Source organism: Coregonus clupeaformis, chromosome 7, assembly GCF_020615455.1.
Source record: "Coregonus clupeaformis isolate EN_2021a chromosome 7, ASM2061545v1, whole genome shotgun sequence".
NCBI classification, from domain to species: Eukaryota; Metazoa; Chordata; class Actinopteri; order Salmoniformes; family Salmonidae; genus Coregonus; species Coregonus clupeaformis.
The window spans coordinates 69,015,761-69,038,424 of record NC_059198.1 but is presented as its reverse complement, the minus strand read 5'-3'; the positions used below and the strand labels follow the sequence as shown (position 1 = coordinate 69,038,424).

The following is a 22,664-nucleotide window of genomic DNA, read 5'->3' as shown; positions in this document are numbered from 1 at the left end:
CAATTGATTGAGGTCTGCCTGGAGAGTGCAAGATGGACAGGGTTTGCGTTTTTGGAAACAGATACTATTTGAACCCAGGTCTGGGTTTTGAGGTTGGTGGTGGGTGAGCACCCTCTGGTACAAATGTGCCATCTACTTGGAAGTTAGAAATGCCTGCCTTGGCAAACCTCTATATTCTGTGTAATGAAACAGATAGATGGGTTGAGAATCAGATGAATGCTACATTATGTAGCAGCTAGGTCTCTGTTGAAGCTACAGACATTCCGTTATGTCGTAGGTCTGTGTTGGTGTTTGACTGAGACATATTTTCAGACTAACTGCCTTCGCTGAGCGGTGAGGAGAACGGAGGTTAGCGGGTAGCGGTCTGCTCTGCCAGCCCTTTCATAATCACACAGGAATTATGCACATCCCAGTCAAACCCACCGCACCAGGGTAAAACAGTTATGGCCGTAGTGGCGTTTCCTGAACCTCTGCCCAAAAGATGATTTAGATACATCACAGGTCTGGGCGCTAACGGAAGAGTCCTCGGACAGTTTTTAAACCAAACACACGTCTACGTATCTACGTCTTTATTCTGTATCTGTAAAATGGAGGAATTCAAATTCTGAAAAAATGAAACCGGCAAGGAGAAAAAAACCTCTCATCAAATTATGACATTTCCAAGTCCAACATGGTAAGTACTCTAGGTCGTTTTCCACAAAGACTTCTTGGATGAGGTGAAGTACAATTACAGTGTGAAGATCTATATTAAAGTTAATAGGATCTGCCTCTTTGTTTTACAATAGGCGAGGGCTCCTTAACTCTGGCCGGACAAGCATTCACATCAAAATCCTTTAAAAAGTATTTTATTCACTTAATACATAGGGCGGTTTATAATTGTAATATGGATACATACATTTTTTTACAATCCATACAGGAATTATACATATTTTCATAGAATTCCTAGATACACACATTCATTTACAATGTGTTTATATGCTGTCACATATAAACAAAAAAGAACACAGAACAGAGTTCAAGAGTTAAAGTCTGTTTCAATCATAAAGCAGACATCTAGTTCGTTCAGGACAAATAGACCGTATAAAATCCCAACGTAGTATACTCTATAAACCTGTTTGGAAGGTTCAGGATGCAGGTAAATCTAACTAGTGTTGTGTAAGTGTGGTTGATACAGTCCAAGTTTGTGTCCAAAATGGCACCCTATTCCCTATATAGAGCACTATATAGGGAATAGGGAGCCATTTGGGACACAATCCAACTGTCTCTGCAAGTCATTCCTAGAACAAACATGAACAAGGTCAAAATAAAATAAGAATTCTCATGCAATTAATGATAAGAAATAATTATTTTCTGATTAGACATACTGTAAAGGCATCTGTGTCACTCCTGCCACAAATATAGGTAATAGGTATGGCCACCCAAAACTACATTTCGCAACCACATTCTGGCACTCATGTACGGCTAGGCGGTATACCGTATTTTACTATATACCGGTATTGATGCTCGAACCGGTTTGAGTTTTTACTTTACCTTCTATAAACTGTATTTCTAGGTTTGGTTTGTTAACTCTGGCGCGTATAATGTCAGTTTTTATAGTTTACTCTGTTTGCTACTTGAGTGGTCTCTTTCCCTCTGCTGCATGCCACTAACAACACTAAGCCCTGCCCCATCACTCAAGACAGCAGTTGCTCGACCACAGAGTCACAAGCACATTCTTGCCATTCACTCTGCATGGTCAGACTGATGCAACAATGTTGGCGACATGCTGCTTTCCACAAGCGTTCTATACACTATTAGTTTGTGTATCTCACTGTCTGCAAACTACTACCTGCTAGTTTGTCTTTTCTTAGCAAGGTGTTGCTAAAATAATTTGAGTTAGCTGCTAATTCTAATCGCTAGTTAGCTGGTGTAAGCCTAGATAGGCATGTTTGTGCAACGGTATCTTATCAGAGAGGAATAGGCGAAGCATGAATATGTTGGCTAGCTAGATACATGAAGTAAGACATTTAATTAGGGTCACCTGGAAACACTGACCAACACTTTGTTTCCTACCCTGTCAATAATTCCTCTCTTATTTATTCATTTGTCATGTCAAACAATGTATTCAAGGTGCTGCCCACTATATTCCAACTATAGAATTAGAATAATCATTATATTTCCATCATTCCAACAGTTCACCAATTAACTAGGCCTATATTATTTTGCTCATATCATCCTGCATGGCACAGAGTGGAAATTATAATAAAAGTGCAGGAAATGTAGAAATTAATTAGAATGCTGAAAATGTATTTTGTTTGGAGTTTGATTGAACAGTATAAATGGAGAAAAATAACTCTGCAAAAAGCATTTGTACAGGGCTTAAGCCTCTTTCTTTAATTTCAGATTTCAATGGAAACACCCATATGACATTGTCTTTTTTTCCACTTAGGGATAGGGATGTATTATGAAAAGCTGAAGCTAGGCTATAGCGTTGATATTACTAATATCATCTGTCTGAGTGGCAGATTGCCTGGTTGGTCACAGCCCATTAGAACAACTAGAAACAAAACAGCAGCGTTCGTTCGTTTAGTTTCTTTTTCATAACACACACAATGGAAAGCAAACCCCCCGGTGCCTGCCAATCTGTTTGATTTATAAACTCTTCAAAAACACACTGAAAGTTTGGAGTCCAAGTCAATAAAAGTAGTAAAACTTCATTCCAGAAACTTGGTAACTATTACTTTCGAACAAAAGAGGTTTGTGGACAACAGAGAGAGAAAGAGAGACTCATTATGTGGGATTGGGTGGTGAAAGGGAATACGTGACGACTTGGGCTGATAAGACTATAAAACACAGCGCTGTTAGGAGGGTGAGCACTGGAGGATTACAAGGCTGCATGATCACACGGGGCAGATACACTGGAGTATCATCTCTGTAGCCAACACACCCTAGTTGTGCTTGCCTTGCTAAGAGGAACAAAGTGCTAAGGGAGAGAAAGTAGGGGGAATCTACATATTCAAAGAAAATAGAAAGTGTTGGGAGGGGAGGGCAAAGAAAAGTCATAAAAAAACAAATTATGAACAGGTGATTTAAAAAAAATCTTTGCTAGATAAAAATAATCCCCCCATGTGCTATTCATGGTATTTTGTTTTTTCCTCACTATTCATTACCAAGTCATACACTCATTTCATTTTCTCCATTCCAGTCAGTGGACAAATAGACAGAGAGAGAGAAAGAAAGACAGGGATGACGACTTATAAACAGCATTATAGCTATGATAGCAGGAAGTGTGCAAACAGCAATGTCCCTATGAATGCTCACAGCCAGGAAGCTTAGGGTGCTGGTCAGGAACAGCCCTGCCTCACACCACACCTCAGGGGCTGATGGGGGAAATAGTCTGAATACCATAGCCTTCACAGTCCTCTTCAAAGGACATCAGCCATCAGTGTTTGGTAGGTTGTCTTTCAAGTGTTTGTGTATGTTATGTGTGTATGTGATTTTTGTATATGTATGTGTGTGTGTGAGTATGTGTGGTCTACACCAGGGAGCAGTAGCCCCCACAGCTCCCCCCTGCAGCATGGTCCTGCCCGCCCAGCTGGACTCCTCGGCTCTGCGTCTCGCTCTCCCACAGTCCCGGGGTCTGGATGATCTTCTCAACCAGCTCCTCAAACGCACACTGCACCCCATCTCGCGTCTTAGCACTGGCCTCTGGCCCACACCAGAGAGAGAAGGAAGAGGAGGAGGAAGAGAGACAGAAAAAGAGAGTGAGAGAGGAGGAAGAAAGGATACAGACATAACAACTGTCAGTGACTGGCTGCTTCTTCATCTCATCTAGCTACTGAACTCCACAGCTGCAATCGCAACGCAAGACGCTGAAAATATTCTGAAACCAGAAAGGGTAATTTTCCAGAAGATTATTTGTGTGCCTCCCCTGCGCATAGGGCCCAACAACGCCATTTACCCGTGACTATATTCATGACACAGCACAGCCTCTTATTGCTTAATTAGAATGTGCTCCCCTGTGCTATAATTTTATCATTTCAACATCGGGAAGTTATTTTAGTTAAAATGAAAATAGAAATAAGTTTGAGGTTATTCAAATAGCCGTAGCTCTTGATTGGTAGAAGTTATTTCTGTTCTGATTGCTGATTGGAATAGCAAAGACATAGACAAAGAGTTCATACACTAGGTTGTTGTCTTACTTGTTGGGAAAGTGGTCAAACATTTTGTTTCTTAAAGTGGAGAGAAAAAGTAGTTGACGCGGTTACTACAACAGCCGTATCTCAGGATTGGTAGAAGGTATTTATGTTCTGATTGGAATAAATAATAACATGCATAAATAATTCAATCTTGGTCTCACTGCTCTATAACACAGAGTGTATGGTTATCATATGAAAATGATCTAAAATATGTAATACTAAATGCAGGCAAAAGCATGGTAAATATACACTAATTTAAAAAAGTCATTAAATTGCTATATTCAAATAAATCCTGACAAATTGGTCCACAAGAGCGGGGGGTTTGGCCATGAATCACTATGAAAGACGTTAGATAGAGGACAAAAAGTTAAAAATAGAACTAGGCAAACATTACAATCCAAGTATGAGAGATATTTAAAAAGCAGATCCCCTGCATAACAGTCTGCGATAACTCATGCCCCGGGTCGGGTCCGAGATGGGAGAAGAGAGGGGACTCCTCCCAGCTCCTGGCTTACCTATAAAGAGCATGGAATGTTTTCTTGCAAACTTCAGGCCTTCGTTCCTGTCTAGTTCACGGTTTTCCTAAAACAAAGAATAGTCATCTTTTATGAGGTCTGTCCGGCATACCCGTCAGCTATGGGGAATATGACTGGGCTGGGAATACAGGAAACATAGGAGTCCAGTCAGTCCCACAGACAAAGGCTAGTACACAGCATAGTACTACACAGTACTGTCCATTATGTCTACTCAAGTTACTACTACAGGGTCAACAACAACAACCAAGGACAAATAATGGTGGAAGATGAGCATGACAATAATACAACAGAGGCAGCAGGATACATTTCAATATAATGACATGTTTTAAAAGAACACAGACTTATGGAACTAAACTCAGAGAAAACATTTGGTGGAACATGCGAGTGTTTTTAAAACACTGCTGTGGGCCACATGGGCTCGGGCTGTGTTAAAATATGATGAGGGCATGCACACTAAGACCTCTTCTCTCAGTTCAGTTTAATGGGACACAACTGGATGGGGGAGGTAATATTATTAACAATACATTCCAGCTCAAATTGGTAACATACCCATGTAGTAACAATGTTATTGTAGTATTTACTGGATTACTACACAGCTATAAAATAAACTTGATGTAAAGTGTTACCCTCAAACTTAAACAGAAAGCATTCCACAAATTGTATAATGTAGGCAATAAAGTATGTGTTGACATTCTGAAGAGGGAAACCATTGTTACCTGTAAAGTATCAACTAACACATTTCTCTCTGATTCCAGACCACTCTGATCTGACACACTGTATACTGAACAAAGACATAAAACGCAACATGTAATGTGTTAGTCCCATCTCTCATGAGCTGAAATAAAAAATCCCAGAAACGTTCCATAGTCACAAAAAACATATTTCACTCAAATGTTGTGCACAAATTCATTTACATCCCCGTTAGTGAACATTTCTCCTTTGCCAAGATAATCCATCCACCTGACAGGTGTGGCATATCAAGAAGTTGATTAAACAGCATGATCATTACACAGGTGCACCTTGTGCTGGGGACAATAAAAGGCCACTCTAAAATGTGCAGTTTTGTCACACAACACAATGCCACAGATGTCTCAAGTTTTAAGGGAGTGTGCAATTGGTATGCTTACTGCAGGAATGTCCACCAGAGCTATTGCCAGAGAATTTAATGCTCATTTCTCTACCATAAGCTGCCTCAAAAGTCATTTTTGAGAATTTGGCAGTACGTCTAACGGCCTCACAACCGCAGACCACGTGTAACCACACCAGCCCAGGACCTCCACATCCGGCTTCTTCACCTGCGGGATCGTTTGAGGAGGAGGAGGGGGAGGGGGGGTGCTAAGGATTATTTCTGTCTGTAATAAAGCCCTTTTGTGGGGAAAAACTCATTCTGATTGGCTCGGCCTGGCTCCCCAGTGAGTGGACATGGGTGCTCAGTGGGTGGGCCTATGCCCTCGCAGGCCACCCATGGCTGGGCCCCTGCCCAGTGATGTGAAATCCATAGATTAGAGCCAAATTAATAAGTAAAATCTTAGAGTAAAATCTTAGAAATTGTTGCATGTTGCATTTATATTTTTGTTCAGTATATATATATATATATATATATATATATATATATATATATATATATATATATATATATAAATAAATAAATAAATAAATAAATAAATAAACAGACTCACCTTATCAATTTTGTTCCCGACCAGCATCTTGACGAGGTCATTCCTTGTACAGTACGTCTCCAGCTCATTGAGCCAGTTGTCCAGCTTGGTGAAAGTATCCCGTCGCGTTACGTCATACACTGAGGGAGAGATAAGAGACGAGATGCTCGGTCAGAAACATTTGATTTCTTCTGTCACCAGAAGGCTGCAGGACATACTGTCACTGAGGAGGGATATTTGACCTTTATAATATAATAATAATATAATATGCCATTTAGCAGACGCTTTTATCCAAAGCGACTTACAGTCATGCGTGCATACATTTTTACGTATGGGTGGTCCCGGGGATCGAACCCACTACCCTGGCGTTACAAGTGCCATGCTCTACCAATTGAGCTACAGAGGACCACACCTTTCAAACCATGTTTCAAGCTACCCTGACACATAACACAATAATGTGTTAAGTGTTATATAATTGAGTAGGCCTATGCTTAGGGCTGGCACGCTCATAACCGTTGGGGAACGAACAGCTGACTGAAGACTGGCTGGCCGTAGGGGGGCTGTCCAATTACTGTCATCCAATTACCATTATCCCAAATTTCATGACCGTCACAGCCCTGAGCTGTGTATCAACATAGTGAGTTACAACACTGGTCCTGGGCTTAATAGGAACTGAACTGAAGAGGTAGGGTTGCAAAATTCCAGTAAGTTTCACCAAATTCCAGTTTTTCAGAAATCCCGGTTGGAAGATTCCTAGATATCCTGCTAAATTTCCCTCCTGATTCCGGGAACTTTCAACCATGATTTCTGGAAAATCAGGGAATTCTGCAAGTCTATGATGAGGAAAAAGATACCTACTTTCGTTTTGAATGGGAGCTCTACTTCACCCGTGGTGTTAACCACACTATCATAGCCTCCACATACATTGTGTGCTTTGGAGGATGTCTGCTTTAGCGTTAAGAGTAGTAAAGTCTGTTCCAGAGAGTAAGGAAGAGGACAGGACAGGATGAAAATCCATCACTGTCTTTATGGTGGCTGTCTGGAACAGCGGTGACTGACTGTGTCTAAAGCGTCTGAATGATGAAGTTGTTTGCTCACCCAGGATGACTCCCTGCGCGCCCCGGTAGTAACTAGGCGTCAGGGTTCGGAAACGCTCCTGGCCAGCCGTGTCCTGCAAAACACAACCATTACAGCTCTGGAGTCTGGACCATAACCATTACAGCTCTGGACACATCAAAACACAACCATAACCCTCTCAGCTATTGAGCTCTGGACACATGTCGAGGAAGATATGGTGGTGACTAGGACAGAACCATAAAAAGTGATGCAGGACCAGGACTAAAGCCTAAAGAAACATTTGACTGCCATTTCATTGATGGTTGGTGCTCAGAATGCTGTACATGAGCACTATCTTGTGGACGTTTAGTGAATAACATTTTAAGCAGAACTAATGGAAATTCAGCAATGTGATTATTTTCTTTACTAAACCTTAAAAAAACACACATACCTAGGAGGATGTGCATACCAAGTGCATACCAAGCCAGTTCCTTACCAGTCTGAATTTCTACTAAGTTTTCAGAGGACAGAAGAATACATACCCATATTGCCAACTTTGCCTTGTTCCCATCCACTGAAATGGTCTTCACTTTGAAATCAACGCCTGCATGAATAGACACACAAAATATCACAGATGATTTTTCATCATGAGTCGTGGTGAGTTGATTCATCACACAGGTCATATGTGCCAAGAATATGAATCAAGAAGAAATATATGATGACATGAATCAAGAACACAAACTACCTGATTCATTTAAAATGAATGGTCAAAACATACATAGCCCTACATACCACACGTGTGTCTGAACTAAACTGACCCTTCCACTATTCAAGACAGGGCCTCAGCATTGTGCACTTAAATTATGATGAGAGTCCTGATTTAAAAACAGGGAATATGTGGTTTAATATGTAAAGATAAAACAAATACTGCAGCTTTCAATAAAAAAAAACTCCACGTGACATCGCTCAGAAGTGCCATGATTCATTCCTTAAAATCCCCTCCGTTCGGGACAAAAAAGAAATTTACATAAAAATAACAGCGTTGTGCTCGTCACACTCGATGAGTAAATCTCTTCTATGGCTTCTTTCAGCGCACATAGCATGAAGCGTTTGGCTGGATGTACTGCCCATAGTTTTAGCACACACTGAAAGATTTATCAGGAAAAACATATCATTGGGATGAGGCCCCAGACAAGATCCAAAACAGAGAGGAGGACGGAGGGGAGGGGGAACGTGAAGACAAGTGGGACACACCCCTCAGCCTCCCCTTTTCCTACACCTCACAACACAGGAGATTGTCCATCATGGCCTCTTATTCTTCTCCAAGCCCGGCGGGGTTACTCCGCTACTGTCGCCAGCTGAGTAGCGCGCAGAGGAATATACATTTTACACTAAACGGTCCTGCCGGCCTACGGGCCGTGGTGTTTAGCACACACTACAGCAGTACACCCAGTGACATGATGCAGCATCTGATTGATATATCACCAACCCAACATTAACTGACCATACTACATATATTTTACAATATACAGTGTCAGTAAAATGTATCTGTAAAATGTATATAGTATGTACTGTATAAGCTGGAAGTAGATGCCTAAGTGTTGTTGTCCATTCGTTTACTCCAATTAGGGGAGGGGTAAAATCAAATAAATATATATAGCTGTGGAAAAAATTAAGAGACCACTGCAAATCTTTCTTACATCAGCATCTCTACATGTATGACAGCCATTCCATTCCAGTGTCTGTTGAATTCCAACACAGGCACACCTCATTCTACTGAATTAGGTACTGATTAGGTGATCACCTGAACCAAATCTTATTTAATGAGGAAAAGTATAAAAATCACTGCTGTGGTCATCACTATCCTCTTGCAATAGGACCAGCTGGATGGTAAAAACAGTGCTAATAGTACCTCAAAAGTAATATTAATCAAAAAATAACTATTGGCCAAAAGAGTTGAAAAGGAAAGTTTTGAGTGAGGAAAAGAAGGGTTCAATTCTGTCTTTACTGGCAGAGGGATACAGTGAGCGTCAGGTTGCTTCCATCCTTAAAATGTCAAAGACGGCGGTTCATAAGAACAAGGTCAAGCAGCAGACATTGGGGACAACAAAGCTACAGACCGGCAGAGGGCGAAAACGACTCTCTACTGACCGGGATGACCGCCAACTCATTCGAATGTCACTCAACAACCGTAGGATGACATCAAGTGACCTACAAAAAGAATGGCAAACGGCAGCTGGGGTGAAGTGCACGGCGAGGACGGTTCGAAACAGGCTCCTAGGGGCAGGGCTGAAGTCATGCAAAGCTAGAAAAAAGCCCTTCATCAATGAGAAGCAAAGAAGAGCCAGGCTGAGGTTTGCAAAAGACCGTAGAGGACTGGAGTAAGGTCATCTTCTCTGATGAGTCCAATTTTCAGCTTTGCCCAACACCTGGTCGTCTAATGGTTAGACGGAGACCTGGAGAGGCCTACAAGCCACAGCGTCTCGCACCCACTGTGAAATTTGGTGGAGGATCGGTGATGATCTGGGGGTGCTTCAGCAAGGCTGGAATCGGGCAGATTTGTCTTTGTGAAGGACGCATGAATCAAGCCACGTACAAGGTTGTCCTGGAAGAAAACTTGCTTCCTTTTGCTCTGACATTGTTCCCCAACTCTGAGGATTGGTTTTTCCAGCAGGACAATGCACCATGCCACACAGCCAGATCAAGACCCTATCATGGCCAGCCCAATCTCCAGACCTGAACCCCATTGAAAACTTCTGGAATGTGATCAAGAGGAAGATGGATGGTCACAAGCCATCAAACAAAGCAGAGCTGCTTGAATTTTTGCGCCAGGAGTGGCATAAAGTCACCCAACATCAATGTGAAAGACTGGTGGAGAGCATGCCAAGACGCATGAAAGCTGTGATTGAAAATCAGGGTTATTCCACCAAATATTGATTTCTGAACTCTTCCTAAGTTAAAACATAAGTATTGTGTTGTTTAAAAATTATTCGAGGTCTGACAACACTGCATATTTTTTGCTATTTTGACCAGTTGTCATTTTCTGCAAATAAATGCTCTAAATGTTCCAATTTATAATTGGAATTTGGGAAAAATGTCAGTCAAAAGTTTGGACACTAATTCAAGGGTTTTTCTTTATTTTTACTATTTTCTACATTGTAGAATAATAGTGAAGACATCTAAACTATGAAATAACACATATGGAATCATGTAGTAACCAAAAAAGTTTTAAACAAATAAAAATATATTTTAGATTCTTCAAAGTAGCCACCCTTTGCCTTGATGACAGCTTTGCACACTCTTGGCATTCTCTCAACCAGCTTCATGAGGAATGCTTTTCCAACAGTCTTGAAGGAGTCCCCACATATGCTGAGCACTGGTTGGCTGCTTTTCCTTCACTCTAAGGTCCAACTCATCCCAAAACATCACAATTGGGTTGAGGTCGGTGATTGTGGAGGCCAGGTCATCTGATGCAGCACACCATCACTCTCCAAACAAATGATAATCCCACTAAGCGCAAACCAGATGGGATGTGGTATCGCTGCAGAATGCTGTGGTAGCCATGCTGGTTAAGTGTGCCTTGAATTCTAAATAAATCACAGTCAGTGTCACCAGCAAAGCAACCCCACACCATCACACCTCCTCCTCCATGCTTCACGGTGGGAACCACACATGTGGAGATCATCCATTCACCTACTCTGAGTCTCACAACGACACGGAGGTTGGAACCAAAAATCTCCAATACTGACTCATCAGACCAAAAGGACAGATTTCCAACGGTCGAATGTCCATTGCTCGTGTTTCTTGGCCCAAGCAAATCTATTCTTCTTATTGGTGTCCTTTAGTAGTGGTTTCTTTGCAGCCATTCGACCATGAAGGCCTGATTCAAGCAGGCTTCTCTGAACAGTTGATGTTGAGATGTGTCTGTTACTTGAACTCTGTGAATAAATTATTTGGGCTGCAATCTGAGGTGCTGTTAACTCTAATGAACTTATCCTCTGCAGCAGAGGTAACTCTGGGTCTTCCATTCCTGTGGCGGTCCTCATGAGAGCCAGTTTCATCATAGCCCTTGATGGTTTTTGCGACAGCACTTGAAGAAACTTTCAAAGTTCTTGAAAATCTTAAAGTAATGATGGACTGTTGTTTCTCTTTGCTTATTTGAGCTGTTCTTGCCATAATATGAACTTGGTCTTTTACCAGATAGGGGTGGTATACAGAAGATAGCCCTAACTTGTCACAACACAACAGATTGGCTCAAACGCATTAAGGAAAGAGATTCCACTAATTCACTTTTAACAAGGCACACCTGTTAAATTAAATGCATTCCAGGTGACTACCTCATGAAGCTGGTTGAGAGAATGCCAAGAGTGTGCAAAGCTGTCATCAAGGCAAAGGGTGGCTATTTGAAGAATCTCAAATATAAAATATACAGTTGAAGTCAGAAGTTTACATACACCTTAGCCAAATCCATTTAAACTCAGTTTTTCACAATTCCTGACATTTAATCCTAGTAAAAATTCCCTGTCTTAGGTCAGTTAGGATCACCACTTTATTTTAGGAATGCGAAATGTCAGAATAATAGTAGAGAGAATGATTTATTTCAGCTTCTATTTCTTTCATCACATTCCCAGTGGGTCAGAAGTTTACATACACTCAATTAGTATTTGGTAGCATTGCCTTTAAATCATTTAACTTGGTTGAAATGTTTCGGGTAGCCTTCCACAAGCTTCCCACAATATGTTGGGTGAATTTTGGCCCATTCCTTCTGACAGCTGGTGTAACTGAGTCAGGTTTGTAGGCCTCCTTGCTCGCACACGCTTTTTCAGTTCTGCCCACACATTTTCTATAGGATTGAGGTCAGGGCCACTCCAATACCTTGACTTTGTTGTCCTTAAGCCATTTTGCCACAACTTTGGAAGTATGCTTGGGGTCATTGTCCATTTGGAAGACCCATTTGCGACCAAGCTTTAACTTCCTGACTGATGTCTTGAGATGTTGCTTCAATATATCCACATAATTTTCCTTCCTCATGATTCCATCTATTTTGTGAAGTGCACCAGTCCCTCCTGCAGCAAAGCACCCCCACAGCATTACATTTTACATTTACATTTTAGTCATTTAGCAGACGCTCTTATCCAGAGCGACTTACAGTTAGTGAATACATATTTTTTTATACTGGCCCCCAGTGGGAATCAAACCCACAACCCTGGCGTTGCAAACGCCATGCTCTATCAACTGAGCTACATCCCTGCCGGCCATTCCCTCCCCTACACTGGACGACGCTGGGCCAATTGTGCGCCGCCCATGAGTCTCCCGGTCGCGGCCGGCTGCGACAGAGCCTGGATTCGAACCAGGATCTCTAGTGGTACAGTTAGCACTGCGATGCAGTGCCTTAGACCACTGCGCCACTCAGGATGCTGCCTCCCCCGTGCTTCATGGTTGGGATGGTGTTCTTTGGCTTGCAAGCTACCCCCTTTTTCCTCCAAACATAATGATGGTCATTATGGCCAAACATTTATATTTTTGTTTCATCAGACCAGAGGACATTTCTCCAAAAAGTACTATCTTTGTCCCCATGTGCAGTTGCAAACCGTAGTCTGGCTTTTTTATGGTGGTTTTGGAGCAGTGGCTTCTTCCTTGCTGAGCGGCCTTTCAGGTTATGTCGATATAGGACTTATTTTACTGTGGATATAGATACTTTGTACCTGTTTCCTCCAGCATCTTCACAAGGTCCTTTGCTGTTGTTCTGGGATTGATTTGCACTTTTCACACCATCTCTAGGAGACAGAACGCGTCTCCATCCTGAGTGGTATGACGGCTGCGTGGTCCCATGGTCTTTATACTTGTGTACTATTGTTTGTACAGATGAACGTGGTACGTTCAGGCATTTGGAAATTGCTCTCAAGGATGAACTAGACTTGTGGAGGTCTACAAAAAAAAATGCTGGGGTCTTGGCTGATTTCTTTTGATTTTCCCATGATGTCAAGCAAAGAGGCACTGAGTATGAAGGTAGGCCTTGAAATACATCCACAGGTACACCTCCAATTGACTCAAATGATGTCAATTAGCCTATCAGAAGCTTCTAAAGCCATGACATAATTTTCTGGAATTTTCCAAGCTGTTTAAAAGGCACAGTCAACTTAGTGTATGTAAACTTCTGACCCACTGGAATTGTGACACAGTGAATTATAAGTGAAATAATCTGTCTGTAAACAATTGTTGGAAAAATGACTTGTGTCATGCACAAATAAATGTCCTAACCGACTTGCCAATACTATAGTTTGTTAACAAGAAATTTGTGGAGCGGTTGAAAAACGAGTTTTAATGACTCCAACCTAAGTGTATGTAAACTTCCGACTTCAACTGTATTTTGATTTGTTTAACACTTTTTTGGTTACTACATGATTCCATATGTGTTATTTCATAGTTTTGATGACCTCACTATTATTCTACAATGTAGAAAATAATTACAAATAAAGAAAAACTCTGGAATGAGTAGGTGTGTCCAAACTTTTGACTCGTACTGTATACATATGGGGGATTGGAAATTATGCAGACAACTACATTGATGATTTATCTGCACTATTAAAGCTGATCTACCCCCTAAAAAAAATATATAATAACTGACCATCACTGCAGTGCAATAAATGTACAGTAGGGCTTCTGTGCTGCAGACTAAACTCTTTATAGGCGACCTGAAAGTTCCTGAGTACTTCTGACAGAATCTGGAACAGAACAGGCAGGCAACTTCACACAACACATAGGTCCTATAAAATACGTCAGGTTTCCGTTTTCTCCCAGTTTTTTTTGGTTGTCGCTTTCAAAATCACACTTTTTAAAAATAGAAAAACAACACAATTGGATGTTCTAAGTTCACAACAATGTTTAAACCACATCAAGAGACCACTTTTGAGGTCTAGGAAAAATCTAACACATTTTGTGTGTAGTTACCCTTTAATGCAAGTGCACACCAGGAAGAGACTTATTTGGTTAGTGGTGTTTCTGTAGCACTCATGTGATTGGTTTGCCAAACAGAATGGCCACTGGATTGATGCAAATAATAATCATGATATCATTCTGCCAGGTTACTTTGTAGTTAACATTTAATTGAGAAGGTTTTTGGGAAAGCCTTTCCATCTCTGCCAGAAGGATATCATTAGCTTCATCGCTAACGGCTACACAAAGTGTAGACATACGCGCGCACCACACACATACACAGACAAGGGCATTCCTGTGCCATTTCAGAAAGTTGCAAGAAAATACGAGACACTGATGTATTTTGTTCATGTCTTATGATTAACTTGGCAAATTAATGCATTTCCCCACCCCAGTAGTAATCAATAGCGCAACGAATTTGGAGCCTGTCTTGCACTTCTTTCACAAAGTCACTCCTGGTTGTTAACCATCTCAAGGCTACCTGAAAATAATAATAGGGGTATCCTTGAAGAGTAATGTTTAATACAGTTTGGAATTCTGATATCATTTGCAGATCCGTGAAGGAAAGAAGAAATTATCCTTTTCCCAAACCATGTATTTCACCACCAGATGAATGAAATGTAATACTCTCTAAATTCTAAATAGTTGTGATATTATCTATGCTTTTGGTTCAGAATACCAGTCAGTGAGTACAAGTTACACAGTTTTTATTCAACCTATAGGCAACCCAACTTCTTTTTCTCTCATACAGTAAGAAATTACTTACCTATTGTTGCTGCTAATTCCGGGTCAAATGTGTCATCCGTGAATCTCAAGAGAAGACTGCAAAAAAAGAAACAAAAGACATTAACAGGGAACTTGATGAAACATTACCATGTCTCCTCTATAGCCGATACAACAGACAACAACATTTTATTTGACATGTGAGTCAACACATATACAGAGTTTTTAGAGTAGGCCTACATAACACATTTGAAACGAGGGCAAACTCCACAAAGTCAAATAGCCAAGGGAACTTTCACTGGTATTGTACAGTCTGTGTTTGGTTTCCATTTGCCTAGATATCACTAAATGAAAATCAGCCTTGCCCTGGGGAGCTAAAGAGTCTCCCGACCCCCCCCACATTGGTTGTGGTATTATTAACCTAGGTCTATTTATCGCAAAATGATTGGATACGAGCACAAAGGCCTACATATTCAACACAATAACAACCAGACATTAGATGACATCATTACTTGCTGCATGGTCAGAGGGTCAGGGTTCATTTGTGAGTCAATAATCAAGTGCTAGGAACTAAATCACAGGGCTAATGATGTAGCTAATCCTTCTTATTTCCAGTCAACCCAAACACAGATAATAGCCTACTGCTCAAATGTTCTTATTCAACCATACTCTAATTTCCTCCATCCATATTCATACGAAATTGCTTTATCAGATGTAATGTCAGAACAATGACTGATCATTGTTTTATGTCTCAGTAGCCTGATACCTCAGTAGCAATGTGGTTAGCCTAAATAATAGCACAATAGCAGTGCAACAGGCCAATTTGTCTGGTAGAATGAAACCTCTATTCGCTGCTTGGGAGATTTCGAATGATTTGAAGACCTAGGCAGAGAGGGGGGATGGGGGGGGGGTTGAGAATTACATTTACATTTACGTCATTTAGCAGACGCTCTTAACCAGAGCGACTTACAAATAGAGAATGAGATCATGTATTTATTTAATCAAAAAATATATACATAATGTCAAATATGACCATTGAGTCTAACCGTATGAAATTCTAACAATACTTAAAAATGCAAGGTTGAGGAAACACTAGCCCTGGCCCACATTACTCATACCAATAGTTAGACTTACTGTATTCTCATCAAGAAATGGCATTGATTTTTATGAGTCTATAGTTACCTAAACATTATTTGAAAAAAAAAGAAAAGAGGACAGTATACTGAAATCATAGCATTTCATTGTCTGATAGGCAGTAAACCCTACATAACTGATATTGCTAAAATACTCGAGCAAATCCTGCCAAACACCAAAGAGATCATAAAAATTGTTGAAAGGGCTTCAAATCTCATAAACAAACAATTCGTCCCTTGTTGCAAAATGCAGTTTGGGAGTGTCTCTCACCAGTCAGGTGGAAGGAATATCTAGTTGTTGTCTACCTTTGGGTCGTTTCTTCAATCAAACTCATTTATTTGATTATTTTGAGAAAGTGAAGGCTGGCTGGTCTGGACCAAAGGCCTTGAATGAAAATTACATCTGACTACTGGGTGCAGTAGTCCCCATGCTGTAGTAATAAAGCATAGGCCTGCTATGTGATGGTTGAAGGCTCACTCAGACTAGCCCTTGATCAAGACTCTCAGTTCCATTACACATAAGAGTCATTGGAGGAAGGCATCTTCTGAGTTTTGTTAAGATCCCTGACGCTCGGCCTGAACATTAACATGCATCGCTTGCCGTACGGTTTTGGAAGCGTAAGGACCTTATCTTTCATATTAGCGATATATAATTTTCAACAACAAAAATAATAGTTACATTGATTCACACCTTGATAGGGTTAGTGTTCCCACATGGCCACATATCCATGTTACAGCGCTTGTTTACGGAAAACAGACGGAAGACAAGAGGCGACCACCTTTGCTAATTAGCTATCTAGCATGCTCTGAACACCTGTGTGTAAGCGTAACTCGGGAAGTGTAGCAGAAGTGTAGTTTCGTATGGATCTTTTTTTATTTGAAGGATTCTTTCTCGCTGATGAAAGATACGGGCGATATGTTTCTAAAGCCATTTCGCAAGCTATGATTAATGAAGTTTCTAAACATTATACCTCAGCATCGGGATTGTAGTTCACATGAGGCCGTCGTGGACGAAGCTAATGGCTGAGAGCTGTACCGAGAGTTTTCAAGAACTAACGTTACACTCAGACATACCAGCATTCTTTCTAGCGGTCTAAGAACCAGAGCCAGAGATATACACAGCTTGGTAACTATAGTAGTATACTCGATGTTGGCACCAACCATTCCATGACAATAACATTCTACTTTGCATTTTTTCTAGAATTTATTCTTGGAACTTATGGTACCCATCAAGATTCTATTCTCAGTTGAGTTGGCCAAACTCTTTAGCTATGCTAAGCATTGGCCAAACTCTTTAGCTATGCTAAGCATTGGCCAAACTCTTTAGCTATGCTAAGGCATTGGCCAAACTCTTTAGCTATGCTAAGGCATTGGCCAAACTCTTTAGCTATGCTAAGGCATTGGTCTTGACTCATGGCATAAGAATTTGTATCACTCTCTCACAGCTAAACCCTGCTGTCATATTGGAGGCAGGGTTGATCACTTCGCTGCCACTTTTCCTAATAAAGCAGTACTGAGTAGCCTAACGTTAGTTATTTGTACTGAAATCACGTATAATGATGTGACTACTAAAGGCAGATCAATACAACTGTGTGAAAATAATTACAGCCACCCTAGTTGTTGTTGCAACATCTCCACAACGTTCCACGCAGACAACGTTGTTAGCTAGCTGATGTGGCATAGCAAACAACTGTGTTACATTAGCCTGTTCGCTGTGGTCCCATAATAACATACATTCATTTTTGCTTTGTTGACAAGCTATCTGCTTAACTGACATAATATTGGCATTTAATTATTGGCCATGTTTTTAACGAGACAACTTCACTCAACTAACGTCAGCTAGCTACTGTAGCTTTCTTACCTGGACTTCCCAACGCCACTTTCTCCAATTATTAATATTTTCAGTGTTGTCAAAACGTCGTCTTCCATCTTCGTATTCTATGTATAGCTGTAAAAATACACCCTAGAAGAGTTTATGTTTGTCAGCAGGGGAGCTGGATGATAAGACAACCAACATTGGATACTTTCTCGCACTTCCGGTTTCCTTGGTAGACTTCCGGTACAATGTTGAGCGAGTTCTTTTCTTTTCAAAGTTACACATCTACTAACTTTGCTTAAGTATCAAACTGCTTTTCATAACAATATAGTTGATTAACAGGCTAAATGTGATGTATATCTTGTTTTTTAAATTAATTTTCCATCAAACTATGGCTCCCCATAATAAAACCACAGAGAGGAAGGAGCTAGTTACAAGTATCTTTGATAAAACCATGCCTCCTCTTTCTAGGACTAACTTTGCAAAGCTAAAATAAAATAAGCATTACATGTGTCATTTAGGTGCTTTATTTAATAAATAAATTCAGAAACAGAATTGGGAAAAGTGAACATAATTTTGAAATAAAAAGGCTCTTTAAAAACAAGATGTGGCATGAGGCATTTTTGTATTTTAAAACAATTCCAAGAGGCCTTTCATTTAATACTGCAGATGAGAGGTTACCCCAGCCCAATGATTTCAAAAGGGGGAAACATCAGATTAAAACAAAATAACTTGTATCAATCAGTATGTCTTCAGAACAAAGTAGACAATTCGTTTAATATTGATCAACATGAAACACATGGGATAAGGCTTTGCAATGAAGGCATATATTTGGCTTTGCTTGGAATGAGTACAGAAAAGGACCTGAGGTTGAATACCGAAATCTTATAGAATAAAACTACATTATACTAAAAAGAAATGAAACTTCTAATTTTGTCACATAAATATATGTCAATTGATTATGTAATTAAGTGATTTACATTGCTTTATCCCGTTAATACAAGTGGTTTTCAATCCCTTTAAAATAGCCTGTTTATGACAGTTTTATGAAATAATTCATTTTTCTTATTTTCAGTACTTTTGCAAGGCAAAACCTGTTCTCATCAATAGCGCAATAACCTTTAACATCTAAACATCAATGCTTCCTATGTATTAGTTCTTAGAACATCTTCACACATTACATGGAACGCGTCCCAAATATAGCACATTATTCCCCATGTAGTGCACTTATTTTGGTCAAACGTAGCACTCTATAAACGGAATTGGGTGCCATTTGGGACGCACAATGTTACCTGATGACTAGGTTAGACTCTGCTATTGATGTGATAATCTTTAAAAACGACCCCAAATGATGAATCCATACTCTTGCAATCCTGCTTGATGGATGACTCATTTATCCACAAATTAATGTATAAGTATATAGCCCTGTCTGAGCCAGAACGGCCCACATGGCAGGAGCCTATCTCCTGTTTCTGTAGTTTGAGGCAGGTTGATGTACAAGTACACCCCCTGGACAGGATGCTAGTCTATCGCAGGGCCAAATCAATGTTTACTACATATTGTATGTACCCTATGGCTGAAAAAATACTTCACAGCCACAATGCAAAATATTGGTATGATTTAGTCTCAGGTCCTGTCTGACACTCAATGGCACAATCATAACAAGTCCATGAAGAGAAAGAGAGCACTCTCTGTGCCCATATAGGTATGGTCTCTGAAAGGCACAACCCATGGCCCATACCAGTCCTGTGGCAAAAATCTTCATTTCAACCAGTTCTTCAAAAAAAAAAGCACCTTAAAGTATATACACATAACAACTAACTGTACATTTTTAATGACAATGATTGCATAGAAAATAAACTGTTAGTAAGAAGACCAAATGTAGTGGCTGATGTAATGTTATAATACTGAAGCGACAAGAAGAAGAAATTACAAAAGACAAAATGACCCCCCCCGTATCCCTCTCACGCCCTAGAACTATATTTGCATACAGTGTTGTTCTGGGAGAACTGAAGCTCAATCATTTGCCTTCATATTTGGGGTTGACCACCGTTGTAACAGCACTCTTGTAGATCGGGTTTTCTCCCTGGAAGGCACAAGAGAAACAAGAAGAAAACGTTACAGTTGTAATTTACAGTCATTATACAGTACCAGTCAAAAGTTTGGACACACCTATTCATTCAAGGGTTTTTCTTTATTTTTACTATTTACTACATTGTAGAATAATAGTGAAGACATCAAAACTATGAAATAACACATATGGAATCATGTTGTAATCAAAAAAGTGTTAAACAAATCAAAATATATTTGAGATTTGAGATTCTTCAAATAGCCACCCTTTGCCTTGATGACAGTTTTGCACACTATTGGCATTCTCTCAACCAGCTTCATGAGGTAGTCACCTGGAATGCTTTTCAATTAACAGGTGTGCCTTCTTAAAAATTAATTTGTGGTATTTCTTTCCTTCTTAATGTGTTTGAGCCAATCAGTTGTGTTGTGCCCTATTTGGTAAAATACCAAGTCCATATTATGGCAAGAACAGCTCAAGTGCAGTCGCAAAAACCATCAAGCGCTATGTTACCAGCCAGACTGTGTGAATCAGGCCTTTATGGTCGAATTGCTGCAAAGAAACCACTACTAAAGGACACCAATAAGAAGAAGACACCTGCTTGGGCCAAGAAACAAGAGCAATGGACATTCGGTCGGTGGAAATGTGTCCTTTGGTCTGGAGTCCAAATTTGACATTTTTGGTTCCAACCGCTGTGTCTTTGTGAGATGCGGTGTGGGTGAACGGATGATCTCCGCATGTGTATTTTTCCCACCGTAAAGCATGGAGGAGGAGGTGTTATGGTGTGGGGGTGCTTTGCTGGTGACACTGTCTGTGATTTATTTAGAATAAAATACATTTTGATTTGTTTAACACTTTTTTGGTTACTACATGATTCCATATGTGTTATTTCATAGTTTTGATGTATTCACTATTATTCTACAATGTAAAAAATAGTAAAAAATAAAGGAAAATCCTTGAATGAGCAGGTGTGTCCAAACCTTTGACTGGTAGTGTATATGTAACATGTCAGTCATATGACAACAGCTGCAATTTTATGAGGGAAAAAACCCACAGCAAAATCCGAGCCCATTTAGAATATCAAATGATTATCAAGCATTCTTGGGACAGATCTTGTAAACTGATCGTGCCATCACATGGATATCTTGGTGTCATTTTGAGTGAGCATTTGTGTGTTGTCATCCAGGTAACACTGTTAGAAGAAATATCAACAAACGTCACAGACACAACATGCCATTTCAATCATAGCTTCAAATATGACACAATGTACATACTGTGGTTAAACTGAAGTGTAATAGGCTTACATGTGACGACCTGTTACAGTACTTACCTTTGTTCAAACTACTAACAGAGGGGACAGTTTATGTTGACCCACAAAACAACACTTACATGGGTTTATTGTTGGTTTTAATATACCATCATGTGGATCTTTCTGCACAGTTTCCTCAACTGACTTACTTGGCCCAAAGAGAGACCAAATGAAAGCCAGAAATATTGAGATATATTAAATAGTGACAGCTTACAGTAAGTTGACAAACACAAATAAAGAAACACACAAACAAACAAAACCAACTGGAAACCCATGCAGGAAAACAGAGGAGAGGGAAAGTAAATACAAACTTATAGAACCGCAGCTTTACGTCCATAGAATGGATTCTGGAACTTATTAATAGGGCTCTTGTATATGGGATTCTCTTGCTATGGGTAGAGAGAGTGGGACAGACATTTCAGAACAGGAAAAAACAACAGAAGAGAAACAGAGACAGAATGAAATGAAAACATGGGTAAAGATAAATGAGAAGGAATAAAATAATGATATGGGAAAGAAGTAAAAAAAAGAATCCCTAGAGAAAGGAGTATTTCTACATCGGGATCAGAGGCTCAGAAGTTGATAATCATCTAAGAGGGCTGGGAAGATTCCCTTTCTATATGTATACAAGTCAGGTCAGTCTGCTCTCTCATACAGTCATTGATGTCTGATGTCTTCTCCATGTACCATAATGAGAGGGTCTAGAAGCCTCAGTGCCCTGCCCATTTCACCAGAGAAGCTCTCACATGCGGCTGGTCTGACAGAGTAATCAGGACGTGCTGAATCATCAAGCATTTCGGAAACCCTGGGTCACATTCATTAGGGCACATCGCAGCAAAATGCTTTTCAATGGAAAATGAATATGAGTGTTTCTTACGGACAAGTCCAGGTAGTACTCTGTCTGTTTTCTTACATTTGGTGCCTAATGAATAACACCCTGCTGTCTGGAATGTAACCTCTGCCTGCAGTGTGGTTAACTCGATGCTAGGTGGCAGCAGAACACCACCAACCAAACTAGGCTTCTGTAGCCACTCCCAGGAAAATACAGATAAATAAAATAAAAACAGATGTATGTGTTTTCAAGGAGCTTCACATTCTAAAAAGTGTTCTGTTTTTTGGGTTCTGTATTTTGCACAGCGATGACTTCAAACTTTAAAGATATTTACTTCTGAAGTTGAAACTGAGTAGGACTGTCTGTGTGCATCTTATGAAATCATCAACAGGTCTGTTACAGTCATCAAAGGTTGAGAT

At 40.2% G+C, this 22,664-nt stretch overlaps 2 protein-coding genes across 4 annotated transcripts in view; both read right to left on the bottom strand.

Annotated features, from left to right (window-relative positions):
• Positions 1-829: 829 nt before the first annotated feature.
• On the bottom strand, positions 830-18,259 carry LOC121570011 (ras-related protein Rab-18). 2 transcript variants are annotated; one of them, XM_041881457.2, is made up of 7 exons: positions 18,082-18,259; positions 15,131-15,186; positions 7,971-8,032; positions 7,471-7,543; positions 6,394-6,512; positions 4,694-4,760; positions 3,429-3,687 (listed from the first exon to the last, which is right to left on the bottom strand). In XM_041881457.2, exons 1-7 carry the CDS (start codon positions 18,147-18,149, stop codon positions 3,515-3,517), a joined length of 618 nt encoding a protein of 205 aa, XP_041737391.1. In that variant the 5' UTR covers positions 18,150-18,259; the 3' UTR covers positions 3,429-3,514. The 2 variants fall into 2 exon arrangements, with proteins under 2 accessions (XP_041737389.1, XP_041737391.1); XM_041881455.1 differs by lacking the exon at positions 4,694-4,760 and having other exon boundaries at positions 830-3,687.
• A 288-nt stretch (positions 18,260-18,547) lies between these two features.
• Positions 18,548-22,664, bottom strand: part of LOC121570010 (integrin beta-1) — a 53,451-nt gene continuing 49,334 nt past the window's right edge. The window contains exons 16-17 of one of the 2 annotated variants that reach the window (XM_041881453.1): positions 21,725-21,802; positions 18,548-20,122 (exon numbers count right to left, since the gene is read on the bottom strand). In XM_041881453.1, coding sequence (XP_041737387.1) covers positions 21,725-21,802 — 78 coding nt within the window. In that variant the 3' untranslated portion in view covers positions 18,548-20,122. The remainder of the gene's footprint in view (positions 20,123-21,724; positions 21,803-22,664) is intronic. The other variant, XM_041881454.2, reaches the window with a different exon arrangement.

What these genes read in the sequence shown, in the direction of transcription:
- LOC121570011 (XM_041881455.1), bottom strand. Translation starts at nt 18,149, where the DNA reads ATGGAAGACGACGTTTTGACAACACTGAAAATATTAATAATTGGAGAA. An exon ending in AGGCAAAGTTGGCAATATGG is followed by an intron (nt 7,544 to 7,970) that starts GTATGTATTCTT and finishes TGTGTTTTGCAG; the next exon opens with GACACGGCTGGCCAGGAGCG. An exon ending in CGCGCAGGGAGTCATCCTGG is followed by an intron (nt 6,513 to 7,470) that starts GTGAGCAAACAA and finishes TCTCTCCCTCAG; the next exon opens with TGTATGACGTAACGCGACGG.